The 22693-nt window shown below is 48.1% G+C and overlaps 1 protein-coding gene across 4 annotated transcripts in view; it reads right to left on the reverse strand.

The window, feature by feature from the left end:
* LOC123746137 (AP-4 complex subunit mu-1) overlaps window positions 1–22693 on the reverse strand; it is a 244115-nt gene that overhangs the window by 13624 nt on the left and 207798 nt on the right. For all 4 annotated transcript variants that reach the window (XM_045727433.2, XM_045727432.2, XM_045727430.2 and 1 more), the window contains one exon: window positions 13015–13234. In XM_045727433.2, coding sequence (XP_045583389.1) covers window positions 13015–13234 — 220 coding nt within the window. The remainder of the gene's footprint in view (window positions 1–13014; window positions 13235–22693) is intronic.

Raw genomic sequence — 22693 nt, forward strand, 5'->3', positions numbered from 1 at the left:
ATGCCTACTGGGGACCACTAGCCAGTCCCCTCAGAGAGGCGCAGGGAGCAATGGCCTATGAAACTCTCATGTATGAAAGTATTCATGTCTGCCATCAACCGGGGTTGAGCATCCAGAAAGGTAGGGGGCTTCAAAGCAGACCCTTCCTGGTAGAAAATTGCAACCTGAGACTAAACAGAGGCTAGAAATGCCCCCAAAGAAAAACAATCTTTACAAGCAATATAATAATGTTGCTGGCGCTCAACCTCTACTGGATACACTCACTGTATCGTCCTCATCCGTGCCGTATCACTTGTATCCGACACTTGGGTTAGGTCGTGACATCATCACACTGCTCGTTCGCATCGCCCCTCCCCCCCAGGAGGGGAGAGGGGGTTGCAGCCCACTGAGCCGGCAGCTGGACCATCGGTTTGGAGGCTGAAAATGAAACCAAAACCTACCGATCAGGGGGAAGGGGACAGGGAGTCTCCAGGGCTCTACCCAGAAAATGGCATTTCATGACATTCAATGCTGGTTTTCTGTGAGGAAGTCCCATCGGCTCTCTGGAGCTAACTATCCAAAGAGCAGAAAAATAGGGACTTACCCGGGAGGCGGCCGCACCGCACATAACAAAGACAAGACAACTGGTTGCAACTGCCAATCCAAGGCGACACAAGACTGCTGAGGGCTCAGCACATTAACAAGATATCAGGCAGCCAGGACCCTTTTCGATCTGCAAAACCTCTCACGTCCGAATGCCCGCCCAAGACATATTGCCAAACACAGCAGCCAAAGCCATAACTTACGAACATCATGGACGCGAGGGTAGACTGCAGGTTGGCTAGACTATATAACCCTGCGGATGACCTGAGAGACCCAAGCCCTGGAACAGGGAACAAGAGAAACAGGGTCAACCCAAGGCGCATCCCCAGACACAGAAGCCAAGGCAATAAAATTCAGACCTTATTGTTAGAAGAAGATAATGGTAGTGATATTGATGAAGCAAAGCACAATAAAGATCTAACCCAAGTGTCGGATACAAGTGATATGGCATGAATGAGGATGATACAGCGAGCGTATCAAGTAGATGTTGAGCGCCAGGCATGCTGCAGCCTCCTAGGCCATCGCATTCCCCATTATTATCACCACCTGCAGCCATCCTCCTGTTTTGGTAGTACTTATAGTAATGATGAGAACCATAGTATATATACCAACGTACAATGAAATTATAATGTAGAAACCTGACCTATTGAGTTGGACAAACCAAAAACTATTTTTGTACTTGTGTTGCTTTGACAAACTAAACCTAACCTCCCACAGGCCTAATACAGGATATCTGAAGCCTAATATAGTACATATGTTTGCTATACTAGGCCTAGGAATATTTAAGTTTGTGTTTTAGCTTTATTTATTTCATAAGAATTCCTTACTAGTCAGAATACAGTACTACTATCTAAAAGCCAAGAACATACAAATTCTAGCTATTGACGATCGTCACAATAGGAGGATAGGTTGCTACCTGTGTCATCTCCAATTTTTTAATAAAGTGATACTATAGATGAATCGTTTTCTGGGTTTCTGGCTAGTGGGCAGGCAGGTGGACAGGCTGGCTAGTGGATGGGCAGGGTGGGTGGATGGATTAGTTGCTGACTGGCAGGTGGGTGGGTGGATGGATTGGTTGATTGCTGACTGGCAGGTGGGTGGGGAAGATGGATTGGTGGCTGACTGGTGGGTGGATAGGCAGGTGGGCAGACAGGGGTTGATGGCTGGCCGGTTGGGTGGGCAGGTATAGAGGTGGCTGACTTCGGGCAGGCTGGCAGGGTTAGCAGGTTTGGGTGAATGGATGGATGGATTGGTGGCTGACTGGCAGGCTGGCTAGGTGGACAGGTGGATGGATGGGTAGGTAGGTCAATAGATTGGTGGCTGGCTGGAAGGTGGGTGGGGTGGTTATAAATCATGGGCAGGAGGGCTGACTGAGTGAGTGGGCGGGCGAGTCGATGGATGGTTTGGTGGCTGACTGGCAGGCAGGCTGGCGGGCTGGTCTTGGTTCAGGCAGGCAGGTGGGCTTTTTGGATGGGCAGGCCAGCTATTTGAGTGGGCAGGTGGGTGGCTATTCAGACAGGCGGGAAGGCTGGGTATGGATTCAGGCAGGTGGGCAGGGATTTGGGCGGGGTTCGGGAGGGTCTTGGTGCATGCTGGCGGGCAGATTTTTTGGAGGGGCGGGCCAACTATTTGGACGAGCGGGTGGGTGGGCTGGGCGTGTGGGTAGGCATTTGGGTGGGTCCGGGTGGGTGAGCTTTGGGTTGGTTCAGGCTTTGACTGGCAGGGTGGCAGGCAGGGTGGCTGTGGTCACGCCTGATCCACCCATCGGCTCCCCCCCATCCCTGCTACATCCTACTCCCCTCCCCCATTCCCACACTGGACCCCTCCCATAAATATCCCCCACCCCTCCAGCTGTGTCTAGACGATCGGTATGGGATTATTGTGGTTCAGATACTCGGCTTCCTACCAGATGGTGGCCTTGGTGTTCTGTAAACAATACTCATGTTGTTTACAAACTGTGACTAATTGTTACAACTGTGAATGCCTAACTGTCTTTGACTGAATATAACTGACTGAGACTTGTGATTGTGAAGGCCTGACTGACTGTGACTTGTGTCTCAATGCCTGACTGTGACTTGACCATGGTTGCCTCTAAATGGTTGCGACTGTGACTAGCTCTGACTACATGCTGCCTAACAGGAGCAGTGAAATTTGTGAAGGGAAAATGGTGCGCCACCACCGGGTATGCCGCCCTGGTGGCCTGCCAAGGTAACACAAAACACCACATCCAGAAATACAAGTTTCCCATCCTGTATAGCAATTCACTTGCCCAAAATATAAACAATGATTCAGCTGATCTTAGGGGGAGGTTAGAGTTGGGGTACAAAAATCACTTTAAAATATCTTTCAGTAAATATACAATGAAACATACTAAAATAGTTCTTTCCACAAAATATCATTGTAAAATAGGGATGCATCTTATGCAAGGGTGCATCTTATACTCTGGCAAATACGGTATATATGATGTGTGCTGTTCAGCCAGTTAGACCAAAATTGTATATATACAATTTGTGCTGTTAAAGGGTTAAAGTAACATATCTATACCATAAGGAAGGCCTGACAGCTGAGTGGACAGGGCTTCGGATTCGTAGTCCTGAAGTTCCAAATTCGATCCCCAGTGGAGGCGGAAACAAATGGGCAGAGATTATTTCACCCTGATGAAATTACTGTTACCTAGCAGTAAATAGGTACCTGGGAGTTAGACAGCTGCTACAGGCTGCTTCCTGGGGGTGTGTAACAAAAGGGAGGCCTGGTCAAGAACCGGGCTGTGGGGACACTAAGCCCTGAAATCAAGATAACCCCAAGTAAGAAAGCAAGGACAAGTTTTGTGAGTTTGTACTCTAGGGTACGGCTTAAAAGTTTGTGCTCTTACTCTGTAGCAGCCCAAAGACACCATTGGATACAATGCATGGTGTATCCCCAGCCAAATCAACCAAATTTCCACAACCAAAGGATCCCGTCTAGAAGTCTTTGCCAGAAAAGGAGCAGGGTGCAAATGAACAAAGTGACCACCAGGACCAAATGAACAAAATGACAACCAAGACCAAACAAACAAAAATCTTGACAGCGGACCAGAGCATAAGGCTACCAAATACGACAAACTGAGGCCAAGGGAATCATAACAGCCTTCCACAAACAATCCCAGACCTCATCCACACACACATAATATAACACACATATAACAATATTGAGAGAGATTATAGCGAGAGCGGATAACGATAGATCACGACTGTTGATAGTCGGTGACTTCAACTTGAAATCCATAGACTGGGAAGCATATGAAGCTAAAACAGAAGATTTTTGGACCTGTAAATTTGTAGACCTCATCCTGGAAACATTCTTATATCAACATGTTAAACAAGCTACGAGGATGAGGGAAGGGGACGTTCCCTCCATGCTAGATTTGATATTTACCAGGAAGGAGGAAGAGATATTTGACATTCAGTACCTTCCTCCCTTGGGTAAAAGTGACCATGTCTTTTTGGGAATAAAGTATGCAATGCGTTATAAGCTGGAAGAAAATAAGGAGGTTGAAGCAGTTGAAAAACCAGACTTCAGGAGAGGACATTATGGTGACCTTAGAAATTTTTTTAGTGAGTATAATTGGACAGACTTGATGCTAGGCAAGGAAGTGAATGAGATGTATGGCAAGTTTTGTGAAATATATGATAAAGGCACAAAAAAATTTATACCAAAACAGAGATGCAGAACTAGGAAACAGGATTGGTTCAATAGAAATTGCGAGAGGGCTAGAGACCGAAAGACACAAAAATGGAATCAATACAGGAAGAGGCCGAACCCCCAAACATACCAGCGATACAAAGATGCGAGAAACAATTACACGGCAGTGAGGAGAGAGGCAGAAAGAAATTTTGAAAAAGGGATTGCGGACAAATGTAAAACAGAACCAGGTCTATTCTATAAATTCATAAACAACAAATTGCAGGTAAAGGATAATATTCAGAGGTTGAAAATGGGAAATAGATTCATGGAAGATGAAAAGGAAATGTGTGAAACACTAAACGAAAAGTTCCAAAGTGTGTTTGTACAAAATGAAATCTTTAGGGAACCAGATACAATAAGAATTCCAGAGAACAACATAGAACACATAGAGGTGTCTAGAGACGAAGTGGAAAAAATGCTCAAGGAGCTCGGTAAGAACAAAGCAGCTGGCCCAGATGGCGTTTCACCATGGGTTCTGAGAGAATGTGCATCTGAGCTCAGCATTCCACTTCACCTGATCTTTCAGGCATCCCTGTGTACAGGAATCATAGCAGACGGGTGGAAACAGGCTAACATAGTTCCAATCTACAAAAGTGGCAGCAGGGAAGACCCCCTCAATTATAGACCTGTATCATTGACAAGTGTAATAGTGAAAGTATTGGAAAAACTAATCAAAACTAAATGGGTAGAACACCTAGAGAGAAATGATATAATATCAGACAGACAGTATGGTTTTCGATCTGGAAGATCCTGTGTATCGAATTTACTCAGTTTCTATGATCGAGCCACAGAGATATTACAGGAAAGAGATGGTTGGGTTGACTGCATCTATCTGGACCTAAAAAAGGCTTTCGACAGAGTTCCACATAAGAGGTTGTTCTGGAAACTGGAAAATATTGGAGGGGTGACAGGTAAGCTTCTATCATGGATGAAAAATTTTCTGACTGATAGAAAAATGAGGGCAGTAATCAGAGGCAATGTATCGGAATGGAGAAATGTTACAAGTGGAGTACCACAGGGTTCAGTTCTTGCACCAGTGATGTTTATTGTGTACATAAATGATCTACCAGTTGGTATACAGAATTATATGAACATGTTTGCTGATGATGCTAAGATAATAGGAAGGATAAGAAATTTAGATGACTGTCATGCCCTTCAAGAAGACCTGGACAAAATAAGTATATGGAGCACCACTTGGCAAATGGAATTTAATGTTAATAAATGTCATGTTATGGAATGTGGAATAGGAGAACATAGACCCCACACAACCTATATATTATGTGAGAAATCTTTAAAGAATTCTGATAAAGAAAGAGATCTAGGAGTGGTTCTAGATAGAAAACTATCACCTGAGGACCACATAAAGAATATTGTGCAAGGAGCCTATGCTATGCTTTCTAACTTCAGAATTGCATTTAAATACATGGATGGCGATATACTAAAGAAATTGTTCATGACTTTTGTTAGGCCAAAGCTAGAATATGCAGCTGTTGTGTGGTGCCCATATCTTAAGAAGCACATCAACAAACTGGAAAAGGTGCAAAGACATGCTACTAAGTGGCTCCCAGAACTGAAGGGCAAGAGCTACGAGGAGAGGTTAGAAGCATTAAATATGCCAAAACTAGAAGACAGAAGAAAAAGTGGTGATATGATCACTACATACAAAATAGCAACAGGAATTGATAAAATCGACAGGGAAGACTTCCTGAGACCTGGAATTTCAAGAACAAGAGGTCATAGATTTAAACTAGCTAAACACAGATGCCGAAGAAATATAAGAAAATTCACCTTCGCAAATAGAGTGGTAGACGGTTGGAACAAGTTAAGTGAGAAGGTGGTGGAGGCCAAGACCGTCAGTAGTTTCAAAGCGTTATATGACAAAGAGTGCTGGGAAGACGGGACACCACGAGCGTAGCTCTCATCCTGTAACTACACTTAGGTAATTACACTTAGGTAATTACACACACACACACCACCCAGGAAGGAAAGGCAGAGTCCGGAGTAAAAGCCTCAAAAGAGGGATTCGGCAGGGAAGATTCAGAAGCCTCGATGGGAACTTGAAAATTAACTAAAATCCCCTTAGACCCAACATCAGCATACAAGCAGCCTGGGAGAGACATCGGCGTACCTAATGCTGCCAGAGGAGCAGGCAGTGCGAGCTGTAGTGCGCCCCACCAGTCAATAACACTCCCACACCAAGGGCAAGACAGAAAACCCAAGACCCCCAGCTTAACCAATGGTGAGAACCACCACAAGAGAGTGTATCCTGAATGCCACAGGGAAGGCAACCTTAAAGCAAGGGTAGTACTTATAAAGCACACAGTGAAGATAATCTTTGGCTCATGCAGCTCTAGTACATTAAACTTTTGGTTACCACACACTTTTGTGTAGGAACAGGTAAAAAAGGCAAAACACCCAAAAACAATAGATTGAAGCCAGAGTACACTCATGCCAGGCATAAACATTAGTCAAGAACTGACTGGTGGTGGTCCGGTTGGCTTCCCCTTCCCCCCAATGAGAGGGGAGGTGGAACTAATTAGCAGAGAGGGGGGCCTGGTAAAACGAAATTTTGGTTGTTTATTTTCTTGTTGGTAGAATTCTTTTAATAATTTGAGGGTACTGGTCTCCTTTTTCAACCATGTGGTATTCTGTTTTGATTCTCCTTTCTTTCTGCTTCCCTGATTGATGGAAAGATGATAAGCTTTAAATGTAAACTGTTCATGGGCCATTGCTCTCTGCGCATTTCTAAGGGAAGCCAGGTTCTGGCTCGTGGGCCATGGTAGGCAACAAGAACTCTGCTACTGATTACTTCCAAGTAGTTTGGCACTTAATCAGTATAATAGCTTTAGGGAACTGATGGGGCTTCCCAAAGTAAATCATGAACACATTTTTGGTATACAATTCCACGCACACAGAAATCACAATAACGTAATACATCAAATGAACAAATCCACAAGGGTCTTGACGAGGATTCGAACCTGCGTCCAAGAGCATCCCAGACGCTGCCTTAATCGACTGAGCTACAACATGGTCAAAAGAGTTGAAACCGAAGTTCTACTGAACTTACTGGATCCTGCAACCTCTCCGAGACACAAACGAGGGTTTTACACAACTCCCCCATGCACTTGAGCTATGTCAATAGGCCATTCTCCCTCTTCACCCTTTCTTTATTACACACAGAAATCACAATAACGTGATGCATCATATGAACAAATCCACAAGGGCCATAACAAGGATTCGAACGTGCGTCCAAGAGCATCCCAGACACTGCCTTAATTGACTGAGCTACGACATGGTCAAAAGTTTCTGTGTATAATGAAATAAGGGAGAAGAGGGAGAACGGCCTATTGACATAGCTCGAGTGCATGGGGGAGTTGTGTAAAAACCAGCGTTGAATGTAATGAAATGCCATTTTCTGAATGAGCCCCGGAGGCTCCCTGGCAACCCTCCCTCCCACCGGTCAGCGTTTTTTTTGCGTTGGTTGAAGCTTAGCTTCCAAACTGAAGCTAGGCAGCCGGCATGGTAGGTCCAGGGCTCCCCCCTCCCCCTCTTATGGTGCCTGAATTGAAGGGGCTACCACAAACTGAGGAGAAGATAAGAAGGCACCCTGATCAAGGACCAGGACGGCTCAGGTGACGCATGAGCAGGCCGGAGGTGAAACAAAACACGAGAAAACGTACGAAACTGGGCAGATGTGACGTCCACCCCGAACGCAAGCCGGAGCGGCTCTGCCAGCGCTGCACAAAACGAGGCGACAGTAAGAAACATCAAATAACTGTAGTCCTGAAAACCCAAGAAAGGACACGACAACCCGATGCGAAAGAGAAGACAACCTACAAACAGCAAGAAAAAGTGCATAGAAACACCAGGAACGTCATAATGTCGCCAAGACGAAGCTCGCAGGTGGGACACCATCAACAAAGCCATCTGATCACCACAGAGATGGTGATACCCGCGTCAAAATACCAGACGCGAAGAGCTGGGGGAAAAGGCCGAACCAGTCACATACAGGACCGATCCGACCTGCCGAAAGAGGCGGAGCCGCGGGAAAACACCCCGGGTTTGGACACCTATCAAGCAGCGTCTGAAAATAAAGCTAGGCCGGCCACCAAGGAACCATAAGGACTACTCTTGTGGGAATGGGCTCCAACCGAGCCAGAACCCGAAGCAACAGCTGGACTGGGAAAAGAGGAACAGGTACCCCCACTTCGACCAGTCCTGCCAAAAAGCATCCACCGTGAACGCCTTGCAGGCGGGTAAGGGCGCCACATAAAATGGGCGATGCCTAGACCCTGCCAACTCCAAGACGTCCATGACCAGGAGTCCATACGTCCGGCAGAGCCAACGAAACAAGTCGGCGATGACTGGCCAATCCGCGAACAGAGGAATGAACCGAGACAGCTGTCCGCCAGGATGCAGGACACACCCCGGACATGAACCTCACGGTTAGCCAAACCCCGAGAATCCAGCAACGAGTCACTCTAAGGAACCAATCCCAAATGTCAACACCTAAGAGAAACCCTGTGGTTCCGGCAAAGAACCGCCAGAGAACAGTCCGAATGGAGCTGAATGGTAGAGCACCGAGGGACCCAAACCCTCCGAAGCGCAAACCAAACAGCCACGAACTCCCGAACTGTGCTGTGAGCCCGACGGATGGACAAACCCCTCCATTCCCAGCCGACCTGGTGAGCACTGGTCACAAAGCCCCAGCCGAGAGATGACCTATCCGTGAACACATCGAGCGAAGGCTCGGGGAGGTGCCAAGGCACGAAACCCCGAAAACCCCAAAGAGGAAGCTGGTGACGCAGCACCAACACAAGATCCCTGGAGGAACGAACCCAACAGTTGCAAGAGAGGCGGAAGGGGAGTTTCCGAAGGAACCAAACAGAAGTCGAAGCCAAACCCGACCCCACGGGCAGACCTGCACGTCGAAGTTCAGACTCCCGCACAACTCCTCAAGCAACCTCTGGGCAACCTGGGACCCCCTCATGAACAGCCGAAGGCGGGACCACAGCCACAGCAACACTTCTGGAGGGAAAGACAAGGAGCGGCCCCAAGAGCCCTAAACAAGGCTCAGCCAGGTCCGAACCCGGGACGGAAACAGATGGAATGGCCTCCAAATCACCAGGAAACCAAACCCGGTGATCTGGAAAGAACCACACCCCTGGCGAGCATTCAAGCAGACCGGCTAGGAGCCCACACCAGCCAGTCGTCGAGGAAGGCCAGACACCGAATCCCAAACAGACTCAGACAGGGCACCAACATCCAGTAAAGATGCAAAATACACCAAGTGCCAATTACAAAATAGGGAAGGCAACAAAAGCAGCAAGCCTGAAGCCCCACCACCAACTGTGCCAGTCCCGGAAAACTAGAGAGGAATGTGCCAAGAATTGACCTGGAGGTCCAGGGCCACTATCCAGGCACCTAACAGAAGCCGAACAGGAGACACCAGTCCCCCGATGAGGGCATAGAATCCAGGGCGCAGACTGAAGAAGTCCAGAAGAACCGCAGATTCGACAGGCCCATGTCTGCAAAGGGCAGATGGGAACCCCAGAAGGATGGGGTGGATTGACCACGTCCAACGCATCCACTAAGATGACATGACGAAGCGCAGAGGGAAGAAGCCCACCCCGCCAGCCCTGAACCCCCCAAAGGGGGAGAAGCCGTCCACCGCCGCCACCAGAGGCCGGAAGACAACCAAAAGCGCCCACTAACTGCGGGACCATGCGAGAGTCAACAGAGCAAGCTGCTCCCCCATCGTCCCGTCAACAGAAAAGGGAACAGAGCCCCTTCCGAAAGAAAAAGTACACATACACATATACATGTGGTATCTAGTAGCCAGAATGCACTTCTCTGCCTACACATACACATACATATACACATACACACAAGGTATGTTACACACATGTGTGTATGCACATACACACGTGCACACACATACTGTGTATACATGTACATGTGCACACATACACCTGAAAAGAAAATTACAAGCTGCCGACCAGTGGGCAGAGCGCGCCATGCCGGCCAGGCGAAGAAGGCACAAAACTGCGTCAAAAGGCCCACCTCGACAACAAAACCTCAAAGTCCCAGCATGACCAAAACACATGCCAAGACCCAAAAAGATCAGTCTGCAAGCCAGGAAGTCCCTGGAACTCCAGAAGGCAGAACCGGGTCACACACGAGGAAACAAAGACCCCTGAACCCACACAGGGGGCCCAAGAGGAGGAAACCTCCGGAACGAAACCAAAGAACCCAAAGGAACCCGGAATCGAACCAGGTGGAGCCCAAACCACCACATTTGCCGGCGGAGATACACCACAGAAAGGCAAAGCACAGCTCCCAGGCAGAACCCCCAGGGAAACGGCCAAAACAGACCGAAAACCGAGGAACAAGGTGTGGGAGCAAGCATAACAGCCAGGGACACTGAGCCCAAACCCAAGGGCCCAGACCCAAAACAGACAAAATGGAAAACCTGGTGTACAATCAACACTCAAACATTCCCAGACGAACAGGAAACAGGCAGAAAACACCAGAAAAGCAAAGAAACGACAACAAGAGAATAAAACCCCTGAATAAAGGTGAAAAACTCACCCAAGATGCTCACTCGCACACCCAGGCGCATGTAAACAAACCGCAACGCCGCCCTGGTGGCCACGCCGGAAAACCAGCAGAAGAAAATGGCCACCAGAACAGAGGGCTGTGACTAACGCAAAAGATACGAAAACACGCCAGCAAAACTGGAAAGCAAGCAGACTGGATGGGTGAAAAACTCCACCCAAAAGCAGAAAACCCAGGTAGGGGCAAACCACCCCAGAACTACTAGCAGGCATCCCCCACAGCCCCGGGAACTAGCAACAGAGGCCCCGGGGCAGAGCTGTCCTCCAAGCCCTCCGCCCTTAAAGAAAAGGAAGAGTCCATGGGGAAAGGCAGCAAGAAAGGGCCGCTGGTAAGACCCAGAAGCCTTGGCAGGAGGAACAGGCTCGAAAACCACCATCCCCAACCTGAACGGGGCAGCCCCCGAAAACCGCCAGATTCTCGGCCCCAACTAAACCCCGCCCCGCCTCCGGGAACAGGGAGGGAAAGGGGCAAACAGCACCTAACCAAAACGGGGCGGCCTCAGGGCATCCGAGTGGGAAACCAACCTAGCGTGTTGCAGCAACCTAACCTAGCTTGCAATACGGATGCCGCCTGTACTCTGAACAGTAATAACATCAGGAGAGTACTGGAGAACAAGCACAGAATCTCTCTCGCAAGACTCCGGGTCAAGGTGTCAGTGACCCAACAGGCAACATGACGGAGGTAAAAGTGGCGACTGTCACCTGGAGACAAGGGCACAGCAACTAACGATCCCGTACAAGACGGGTTGGAACCCGGAAGACACATTCAATGGTCCACCGAGCCCAGACAGGGGTTTCCAGGGCCCGTAGGCTGACTGCTACGGGAAGCCCGGGCAAGGTGTTGCTAACCGGTTAAGAAACCCAAAAATAACAAGAGGGTAGAGGAAAGCACTGAAAACCCCTGCGACGTGTACAATCACGGGAGCCTAGCAGAGGCCCCCAAGCACTACCAGTGGAACTATAGCCACACTAGGCAGACCCCCCACCAGGCAAATAAAAATAAAAACAAAAGAAAAACCGCAAAAGTTCACCATCTCCAGAGGTAATAGGAACCGGTCGCCACTTAGGTGGCAGATCCCGCAACACCTTGACGCCCTAACCAGCACAATACCAGTCCCTACCCAGGGCCAAACAAGGGCTCCAAGTCCCAGCTGGCCCCAAGGGAGAGGTAAATGCCGAGCAGCAAGAACCTCTACGTGAATGGTTCCTGAACGCCCCATGGAAGACAACCCTGTCACTCAGGGGCAGTACTCACAGGGCGCTTAGGGAAGGAAGCCCCTAAGCGCATGCAGCCCCGGCACTGATGAGATACTCCTGGCCACTGTACAACACAACACACGGCAGTGAACGCCACACAAGGCAAACACCGCCTAGGAAACTGAGGCCAGAGAAGCGTCTATCCCGGTTGACATTAGCTTACGAACTGAAGCTTGGCAGCCGACGCGGTAGGTCCGGGGCTCCCCCCCTCCCCCTCTCGGGGCGGGGAGGGCTGCGCGGACGTCGGCACGGCAGTAAAGTGTGATGTTTGCTTGTTTGCTTATTTCCTTGGGATTGTAGGGAGTTTTCTCTGTTCGGTTTTTTGTTTTAGTTTTTTACCATGTGGAGTTTGATTTGTTATGCCTACCTTTCTGGGTGCCTAACCCTGGTCGATGGCAGATAAGGAAAACCCCAACCACAATGGGGTTTTCCAGGGCCATTGCTCCCTTAAACCTCTCTGAAGGGGCCAGGTTCTGGCGCTGGTCCCTGGTAGGTCTGAACTCCTTAGCTAATGTCCCGGTCTAATATAACATACATTAGCCCGATAAGCTCCAGGGAGCCGTAGGGGCTCCCCACAGAAAACCCTGGTTTGTGTCTCGGAGAGACTGCAGGAGCCAATAAGTTCAGTAGAACTTCGGTTTCAACTCTTTTGACCATATCGTAGCTCAGTCGATTAAGGCAGCGTCTGGGATGCTCTTGGATGCAGGTTCCAATCCTCGTCACGGCCCTTGTGGATTTGTTCATACAATTCCACATTTTTTACACTTCATCCATAGCAGCTATAGATTCTGCCTTTTTTGGAGGATGGATTATACAATGACATAATGAAACTTACTCGAATAAATGCTTGCGCATAGCTGCCTCCTGGGAACTGAGTGATTGTCCAAGTGATAGTTTTATTGTCAGGTGAGAAGTGCACACTCTGCTCCCGAGGTCCAGAGGTTCTTGACATGACAGCAGCTGTGGTGGGAGGAGCAACTGTTCGAAAGGTCACCTGCGGCGCTATGGTGCCCATTCCTGTATTGCTTGTTAGCTTCAATCTTAGCTCTGCATCACTGAAACCAACAAAAACCAGCATTGAATGTAATGAAATGCCATTTTCTGGGGGAGCCCCATCAGCTCCCTGAAGCTAACTGAACTGATATGTGCTATCTCTCTCCCTCAGATAGGCACAGGGAGCAATGGCATACGACCACTCTACATTTAAATTATGTCGTATTCCACTATCAACCTGGGTGGGCACCCAGAAAGATAGGCAAGCCAATTTAAACAACTAGCCAGTAAAATCCAACCTACAGCCCAAAAACACAAAGCAACTCCTACTAAAAGCAAAGAAAAGAAGCAGAAAATAATGCAAACTGGTAACCTTGCCTTCAACTAGTACTCCCGCTCGTTAGTGTATCCCTCCCTCCTCACAGGGGGAGGGGGAGCCCGCTCAGGCGAGCCAGCTACTTGCCAGCTCAGTTTTGAGGCCTGATGTGAAGCCCAAAACTGCTGACCGGAGGGAGAGAGGATGTCAGGGAGCCTCCGGGGCTTCTCCTATAATATGACTTTTCATTACATTCTATGCTGATTTTCTGGGGGGAGCCCTGTCAGCTCCCTGAAGCAAACTACTCACAGAGTAGGAAAACAGGGACTTCCCCAGGAGACGGCCGCACCACAGGTCTCAAGTCGAAGAAAGCACCGACGGCTGAACAGAGGCCTCAAAACTACACAACGCTGAAGAGGGCCTCGAATATATCTGGCATATATCATGAGATATCTGGCAGCCAGGGCACTGGTCAACTTCCAAATCCCCCCCACCCCCCACCGTGCCCGGATGTCAACCCAGGACATGTTCCCAAACACCTCGGCGAGCCCCGCGTACTTTTCTACCGCATGGGATCGAGAATAGACCACAAGCTGGCTGGAAAGAATGACACTGCAGACAACCTGAGACACACAAGCCCTGGAACAGGGAACCAGGAAAACTGGATCCATCCAAAGAGCATTCACTGTCACAAAACCAGTGGCCCGCAGGTAGCAGTGTACAGTTGCCACCGGACACAACAAGTGATGCACCCCCCCCCCCCCCCCGGCCTAACCAACCAAGCATCCAACACAAACGGATTCCTACGGAAACCGGCCATCTCATTCTCCACCAGAAAAGAAGGCTGCAAGCAAACAAACCGACCATCAGAGCCAAAGGAACAAAACCCCCCAGCGCCAGAGGAGAGCATGAAGTTCCACAACCTGAGCCCCAGAAGCCAAGGCCAACAAAAATAAGGCCTTACGAAAACAAACAACAACCAAAAGGGCCACCACAAATTGAGGAGAAGGTAGAAAAGAAAGAACCCGATCTAAAGACCAGGATGGTTCAGGTGGTGCACGAGCAGGCCGGAGGCGAAACAACGCATGTGAAATCTAGCAAAACGGAGCGGAAGTAACATCCATCTCGAAGGCAAGATGGAGTGGCTCCGCCAACGCCGCACAATATGAAGCGACAGTATATGAAGCATGAGATGCTAGAAAAAGCCAAGAGAAAAAGGACAAAACAACCCAATCCAAGATCGATGAAAATCCCTGTAGAGAAAGGAACTGATGAAAAGACTGCCAAGAGACATCATACTGTTGCCCGGAAGAAGACGGCATGTGGGACACCTTCCAAGAAGCCACCTGATCACCATAGAAATGGTGATACACCCGCACCAGAAAGACCAGACGCTAAGTGCAGAGCAGTAAAGAAAACCTGCAAGGTGCCTCACTGACCCAATCTGCCAGTAGAGGCGGAGCCCCAGAGAAACGCCCCGGGTTCGGACATCGAGCAAGCAGCACCTGAAACCAAGGCCAGTCTGGCCACCATGGGGCCAGGAGAAGAACCCTCCCCTAAAAGGATTCTAAACGAGTCAAGACTTGGAGCAACAGCTGGATCAGGGAAGAAGTACAGAAACCAGTCCAGCCGAAAACATCTACCGCAAGGCCCTCGCAGTCGGGGAACGGCACCATGGACAATGGGAGATGCTGAGCCCACACCGACCCGAAGAAGTCCACCTCTAGGCAGTCGTATGCCCGGAAAAGCCAAAGGAAGAAAATGGCAGCAACCGGCCACTCCTTGGAAGGAGGAAGGAAACGGGACAGGCCGGCCACCAGAATGATGGACACGCCCCTGAATGTGTACCCCAAAAACACAGCAAAAGCGCATCCCGAAGCTCAACCCGTAGCGATCCAGCCCAGAAGAGACACGTACCAAAGCGACCCCCCACGGGTGGAACAAGAAACGCCGGGGAAGCCATCCAAATGGCTCTGGATCAAGGAGCCCCAAGGAAGCTGAATCCGGCGCAGTGCCTGCCACACAGCTGCAACTCCCGCACTGGGAGTTGCGGGAGTCTTTTCTACAGCTGTGAGCCCTACAAAAGACCACCCCCCGGTGGTTGAGCAGGTGGCTGAGAAGACAGAACACTGGACGTGTGATCCTGTGGTCCCGGGTTCAATCCCGGGCCCCGGCAAGAAACAATGGGCAGAGCTTCTTTCACCCTGATGCCCCTGCTACCTAGCAGTAAAAAGGTACCTGGGAGTTAGTCAGCTGTCATGGGCTGCTTCCTGGGGGTGGAGGCCTGGTCAAGGACCGGGCCGCGGCGACACTAAGCCCCGAAATCATCTCAAGATAACCTCAAGATAACCCAGTGCCCCTGGCCGGACTGGTGAGCACCGGTCACAAGCCCCAGCCAATAGACGAGGCAGCCGTGAACACATCAATCAAGGGAAGAGGAAAGCACCATGGCAATGAACATTGAAACCCTGAAGAGGAAGACAGTGATGCAGCTACCAGCGTAATGACACTGGGGTGCGAACCCAACAGTCGCGAGCACGGCAAAAGAGATAGCTCCGAAGACACCAAAACAGCCTTCGAAGCCAAATCCTGCCCAATGAATAAACCAGGAGGACAAAAGTCAGGCTCAAGCACAACTGCTTGAGCAACCACCGAATGACCTGGGTCTCCCCCCCCCCCCCTCAAAAACAGCCAAAAGCAAGACAGCAGCTGGAGCAAAGCTGCAGGAGGGAGAGAGACAGGCACAGTTAAAAAATCCCATATGAGTCCCAGCCCAGTCCGAACCAGATATGAAACCAACTGGGACTTTACCCAAGTTACTAGGATCCCGAACCTAGCAACCTGGGAAAGAACCAGATCCCAGGCTAGCAGACAAGCAGACCAGCCAGGAGCCCACACCACCCAGTCATTGAGGCAGGTCGTTGGCCAGGAAGACACCATAACCTCGAACACATCCTATCAGTGTAAGAGCAACCGAACTCAAACAAAAATTGAATCCAACTCAGAGGCGTAAACCAGGTCACATATGAGGTATGCACCAAGGGCCTCCCAAGACCCCGCAAGGGAAATCTTATAGGAAGAAAACCTCCTAAAAGACGAATCCGAGGAACCCCTAGGGCACCCGGAAACAAACCTTGGGGGAGCCCTACCTACCACATTTGCCAGCGGATAAGACACACAATGTGAACGAATAGAAATAAAAATTTAATTGTTTTTTCCAAGAAAAAGTCCCCCATGGCTAAAACAACCAGAAGATGGACAAGAGACTGAGGGCCGGTGTCTTGGGAGCCAGACGAGCATATAGGGCAAGTACCAGGCACAAAAACCGGTACCCAAAATAATAGAAAGAAATCAATCCACCGGACACAGACTGTGAACATAAGACCGAGGGCCACAGTCGCATACACAAGACAAGACAGCCCGGTAATACGAGATCAGGAGACAGGACCACCACCCATAAGCCCCCAGGGAAACAGGCAGGGAAGGACACAGGAAAGATAAAGAAACAAGACATGGAAAGTCATTTTTCAGCTTCAGCTTGTCCTGGTTAAGACCTATATAAAGTATGCACTGCAGTTGTGGTGTCCGTAATGAAGGTATGACCTAAAACCAAACCAGACAACACATATAATAAAGATTCATTTGCAATTGCAGGATAGGGTAGGAAAAAATTAATGAACAACACAAGTAGGACACCCATAATGGGACACTGGGGAAACAGAGTATCCAAAGGAGCCACAGAGACATGAAAAAGAGCTCTGCCTATGTCCATAGACAAAGCATGAAAGAAAAGAAAAGACAGGAGGCAGTGATAAAGAGTAGGCTGCAAATGGAGACCCTGAGGAACTCCAGAAGCTCAGGAATGTGCACCCAAGGAAAAAGACGAGAAAAAGGCAGGCCCGAAGAGCTGAAGTACAACCCTCGCAAGAACAATGAGAAGAGGGCAATGAAACAAGTACAAACTTACCCAAACCACCGTAAAAACCTCAGCAGTGATGTGGGAAACACACACACACAATAACGTTCCACCACACCACTGTCATAACAGACAAACCGCACCAGAGGTTTCTGGAGCGGTTTCTATGAATTACAAAAGTGAAGGACCAAGTCACCAGTAAGAACTAAAGCGCAGGAACTAAGTGAGAAAGAAATGCCCCAACATAGGGGCTGATACCCAGATGCCACAAGCAAACACGAGTAACAACAAGCACAGCTGGGAAGATGCAAGATGACCAGTAGTGCTGCCCGGCAGCCAGTCACAGCAACACAAACAGGAGAGCAAAATGGCCACCAAAACATAAACATCCAAGAAAAATGGATGCACCCGACCTGAAGGTGCATAAATCACACCAGCAAACGTGGTAAAACTAATGCAGAAGGGAAGGAGGGGACGAAAACCCCCCACCCTCTACAGCAACAACCCTTGCCCAGAGGGCACAAAGGCCCAAGCAGGGTTCCAAGGAACCCAAGCACCACAAGCATACTCCCTCCAAGCCCCAGGAACCCCCAATACAGGCCCCGGGGCAGAGCTCTCTTCCACGCCCACCACCTTGAACGGGAAGCCTTGGCGGGAAGAATGGGCTGAACCACCTTGGCGCCTGAATCGAAGGAGCAATACTAAGCCACCCGAGCCTCATCCCAATCAAGATCCTGCCCTAATTCCAAAACCCTCAAGCAGTTTGGAGCTGGAAGCAGGGAGGGAGGGAGGAACAGGGCAAAAGCACCCACCTGGGAAGGAAGCAGGGGCATGGACAGAACCAAAACAAGCAAACTACGCCCCCCCTAATTCCGGGCCCTAAAATCCAAATGAGGCAGCTCTGGGGCCTACAAGCTGGCTACCAATCTGGCGCATTGCAAGAAGGAATGGTAAGCTTGCAATGCTGACACCACCTGAATCTTCTCATCTGCAGACAAGGAATGGGTACACTGAAGCACAAGCGGGGAACACGTCCCGCAAGACTCTGGGTTGTAGGTGTCATGGACCCAACAGGCAGCATGTTGGAGGCAGAAGGGGTAATCATCTCTCAGATGCAGGGATGAAGAACAATCGGCAACATCGCTCAAAGCGAAAGTAAACTCGGACAGATCCATGTTACCAACCGAGCCCACAGGGTTTTCCAGGGCCCGCAGGGTATGACAGCCCTTCAGGAAGTCCAGATACTGAGGCCAGCTAAGCCGGTAGACCCCGTGCTTGTAAACAGGCAAACCAACTACCCAGTAGCAGAGGTGAAACCTTGAGGGGGGCAATGGAGGAGGAAAGCCACCACAACCTAGGCTGGCCTACTAAGCAGACCTCCGTTTACAGAGGGAAAATTCCCAAAATGAAAAATAAACAAACCCCCGAAACCACACCGCAAGCACAAGCAGCCGGAGAGAAACGTCGGCCTTCGCATAGGTAGTAGACTACGCCAGCCACAGTGGCCCCTGTTTCCCTCCCCACACCAACCAATGACACACTTCCCTATATTGACCAGACCACACACTAGAAGGAGAAGGGATGACGACGTTTTGGTCTGTCCTGGACCATTCTCAAGTCGATTGTTTTGAGAATGGTCCAGGATGGACTGAAACGCTGTCGTCCCTTCACCTTCTAGTGTGTGGTCTGGTCAACATTCTTCAGCCACGTTATTGTGACTCATCGCCTGCAACACTTTCTTATTCGGGGCAAGACAGAGAGCCCAAGACCCCCGACTTACCCCAAGGGTAAAAACAACGCCAAGCGATGAAGCCCTCACCGGAGTGAGAGTCCCGAACGACCAGGAGTGTCAACCCTTTCATGCAAGGGTAGTACTTACAGAGCACCCTGGGAAGGGTACCACAGGGTGCATGCAGCTCCAAGTACAAAGAACACCTGGCCACCACACCACACCACACCACACACACCAGGAGAAGGTGGTGGAGGCCAAGACCGTCAGTAGTTTCAAAGCGTTATATGACAAAGAGTGCTGGGAAGACGGGACACCACGAGCGTAGCTCTCATCCTGTAACTACACTTAGGTAATTACACTTAGGTAATTACACACACACACACACACACACACACATATATATACCGTGATATACCGTCAGTACTGGATCTAGTATTCACCAGGAAAGAAGAAGAGATTTTTGACATCCAGTACCTTCCTCCCTTGGGAAAGAGTGATCACGTCCTGTTAGACATTAAATATGCTTTAAGATATCATCTAGAAGAAAATGGGGACATTGAAACAGTTGATAAACTCGATTTAAAGAGAGGCAACTATGGGGAACTTCAAAATTTTTTTAATGAGTGTAATTGGACAGAATTGTTGCTAGGCAGGGAAGTAAATGAAATGTATGCCAAATTTTTAAAACTATACGAGGAAGGCACACAAACATTCATACCAAAACAGAGATGCAGGACCAAAAAACAGGATTGGTTCGACAGAAATTGTGAGAGGGCAAGAGACCAAAAGACACAAAAATGGAATCAGTATAGGAAGAGGCCAAACCCCCAAACATACCAGCGATACAAAGATGCGAGAAACAATTATACAGCAGTAAGGAGAGAGGCAGAAAGAAATTTTGAAAAAGGGATAGCAGATAAATGTAAAACAGAACCGGGTATATTCTACAAATTCATAAACAACAAATTGCAGGTAAAGGATAATATCCAGAGGTTGGAAATGGGAAACAGATTCACGGAAAATGAAAAGGAAATGTGTGAAACATTAAATGAAAAGTTCCAAAGTGTGTTTGTACAAAATGAAATCTTCAGAGAACCAGACACAATAAGAATTCCAGAGAACAACATAGAGCGGATAGAGGTGTCTAGAGATGAAGTGGAAAATATGCTAAAGGAGCTCGGGAGGAACAAAGCAGCTGGCCCAGATGGCGTTTCACCATGGGTTCTGAGAGAATGTGCATCTGAGCTCAGCATTCCACTTCACCTGATCTTTCAGGCATCCCTGTGTACAGGAATCGTAGCAGACGTGTGGAAACAGGCTAACATAGTTCCAATCTACAAAAGTGGCAGCAGGGAAGACCCCCTCAATTATAGACCTGTATCATTGAAATTGAAATTGAAATAAGTTTATTGAGGTAAAATACACACAAAGGGATGAGGTAGCTCAAGCTATTCTCACCCCATAACCTGTATCATTGACAAGTGTAATAGTGAAAGTATTGGAAAAGCTAATCAAAACTAAATGGGTAGAACACCTGGAGAGAAATGATATAATATCAGACAGACAGTATGGTTTTCGATCAGGAAGATCCTGTGTATCAAATTTACTCAGTTTCTATGATCGGGCCACAGAGATATTACAGGAAAGAGATGGCTGGGTTGACTGCATCTATCTGGACCTAAAAAAGGCTTTCGACAGAGTTCCACATAAGAGGTTGTTCTGGAAACTGGAAAATATTGGAGGGGTGACAGGTAAGCTTCTATCATGGATGAAAAATTTTCTGACTGATAGAAAAATGAGGGCAGTAATCAGAGGCAATGTATCGGAATGGAGAAATGTCACAAGTGGAGTACCACAGGGTTCAGTTCTTGCACCAGTGATGTTTATTGTGTACATAAATGATCTACCAGTTGGTATACAGAATTATATGAACATGTTTGCTGATGATGCTAAGATAATAGGAAGGATAAGAAATTTAGATGATTGTCATGCCCTTCAAGAAGACCTGGACAAAATAAGTATATGGAGCACCACTTGGCAAATGGAATTTAATGTTAATAAATGTCATGTTATGGAATGTGGAATAGGAGAACATAGACCCCACACAACCTATATATTATGTGAGAAATCTTTAAAGAATTCTGATAAAGAAAGAGATCTAGGAGTGGTTCTAGATAGAAAACTATCACCTGAGGACCACATTAAGAATATTGTGCAAGGAGCCTATGCAATGCTTTCTAACTTCAGAATTGCATTTAAATACATGGATGGCGATATACTAAAGAAGTTGTTCATGACTTTTGTTAGGCCAAAGCTAGAATATGCAGCTGTTGTGTGGTGCCCATATCTTAAGAAGCACATCAACAAACTGGAAAAGGTGCAAAGACATGCTACTAAGTGGCTCCCAGAACTGAAGGGCAAGAGCTACGAGGAGAGGTTAGAAGCATTAAATATGCCAAAACTAGAAGACAGAAGAAAAAGAGGTGATATGATCACTACGAACAAAATAGTAACAGGAATTGATAAAATCGACAGGGAAGACTTCCTGAGACCTGGAACTTCAAGAACAAGAGGCCATAGATTTAAACTAGCTAAACACAGATGCCGAAGAAATATAAGAAAATTCACCTTCGCAAATAGAGTGGTAGACGGTTGGAACAAGTTAAGTGAGAAGGTGGTGGAGGCCAAGACCGTCAGTAGTTTCAAAGCGTTATATGACAAAGAGTGCTGGGAAGACGGGACACCACGAGCGTAGCTCTCATCCTGTAACTACACTTAGGTAATTACACTTAGGTAATTACACACACACACACACACACCTCATTCTGGAGACATTCTTGTATCAACACATAAAGCAAGCCACAAGAATGAGGGAAGGAGATGTACCGTCAGTACTGGATCTAGTATTCACCAGGAAAGAAGAAGAGATTTTTGACATCCAGTACCTTCCTCCCTTGGGAAAGAGTGATCACGTCCTGTTAGACATTAAATATGCTTTAAGATATCAACTAGAAGAAAATGGGGACATTGAAACAGTTGATAAACTCGATTTAAGGAGAGGCAACTATGGGGAACTTCAAAATTTTTTTAATGAGTGTAATTGGACAGAATTGTTGCTAGGTAGGGAAGTAAATGAAATGTATGCCAAATTTTTAAAACTATACGAGGAAGGAACACAAACATTCATACCAAAACAGAGATGCAGGGCCAGAAAACAGGATTGGTTCGACAGAAATTGTGAGAGGGCAAGAGACCAAAAGACACAAAAATGGAATCAGTATAGGAAGAGGCCAAACCCCCAAACATACCAGCGATACAAAGATGCGAGAAACAACTATACAGCAGTAAGGAGAGAGGCAGAAAGAAATTTTGAAAAAGGGATAGCAGATAAATGTAAAACAGAACCGGGCCTATTCTTCAAATTCATAAACAACAAATTGCAGGTAAAGGATAATATCCAGAGGTTGAAAATGGGAAACAGATTCACGGAAAATGAAAAGGAAATGTGTGAAACATTCAATGAAAAGTTCCAAAGTGTGTTTGTACAAAATGAAATC

Source organism: Procambarus clarkii, chromosome 78 (genome assembly GCF_040958095.1).
Source record: "Procambarus clarkii isolate CNS0578487 chromosome 78, FALCON_Pclarkii_2.0, whole genome shotgun sequence".
Lineage (NCBI taxonomy): Eukaryota > Metazoa > Arthropoda > Malacostraca > Decapoda > Cambaridae > Procambarus > Procambarus clarkii.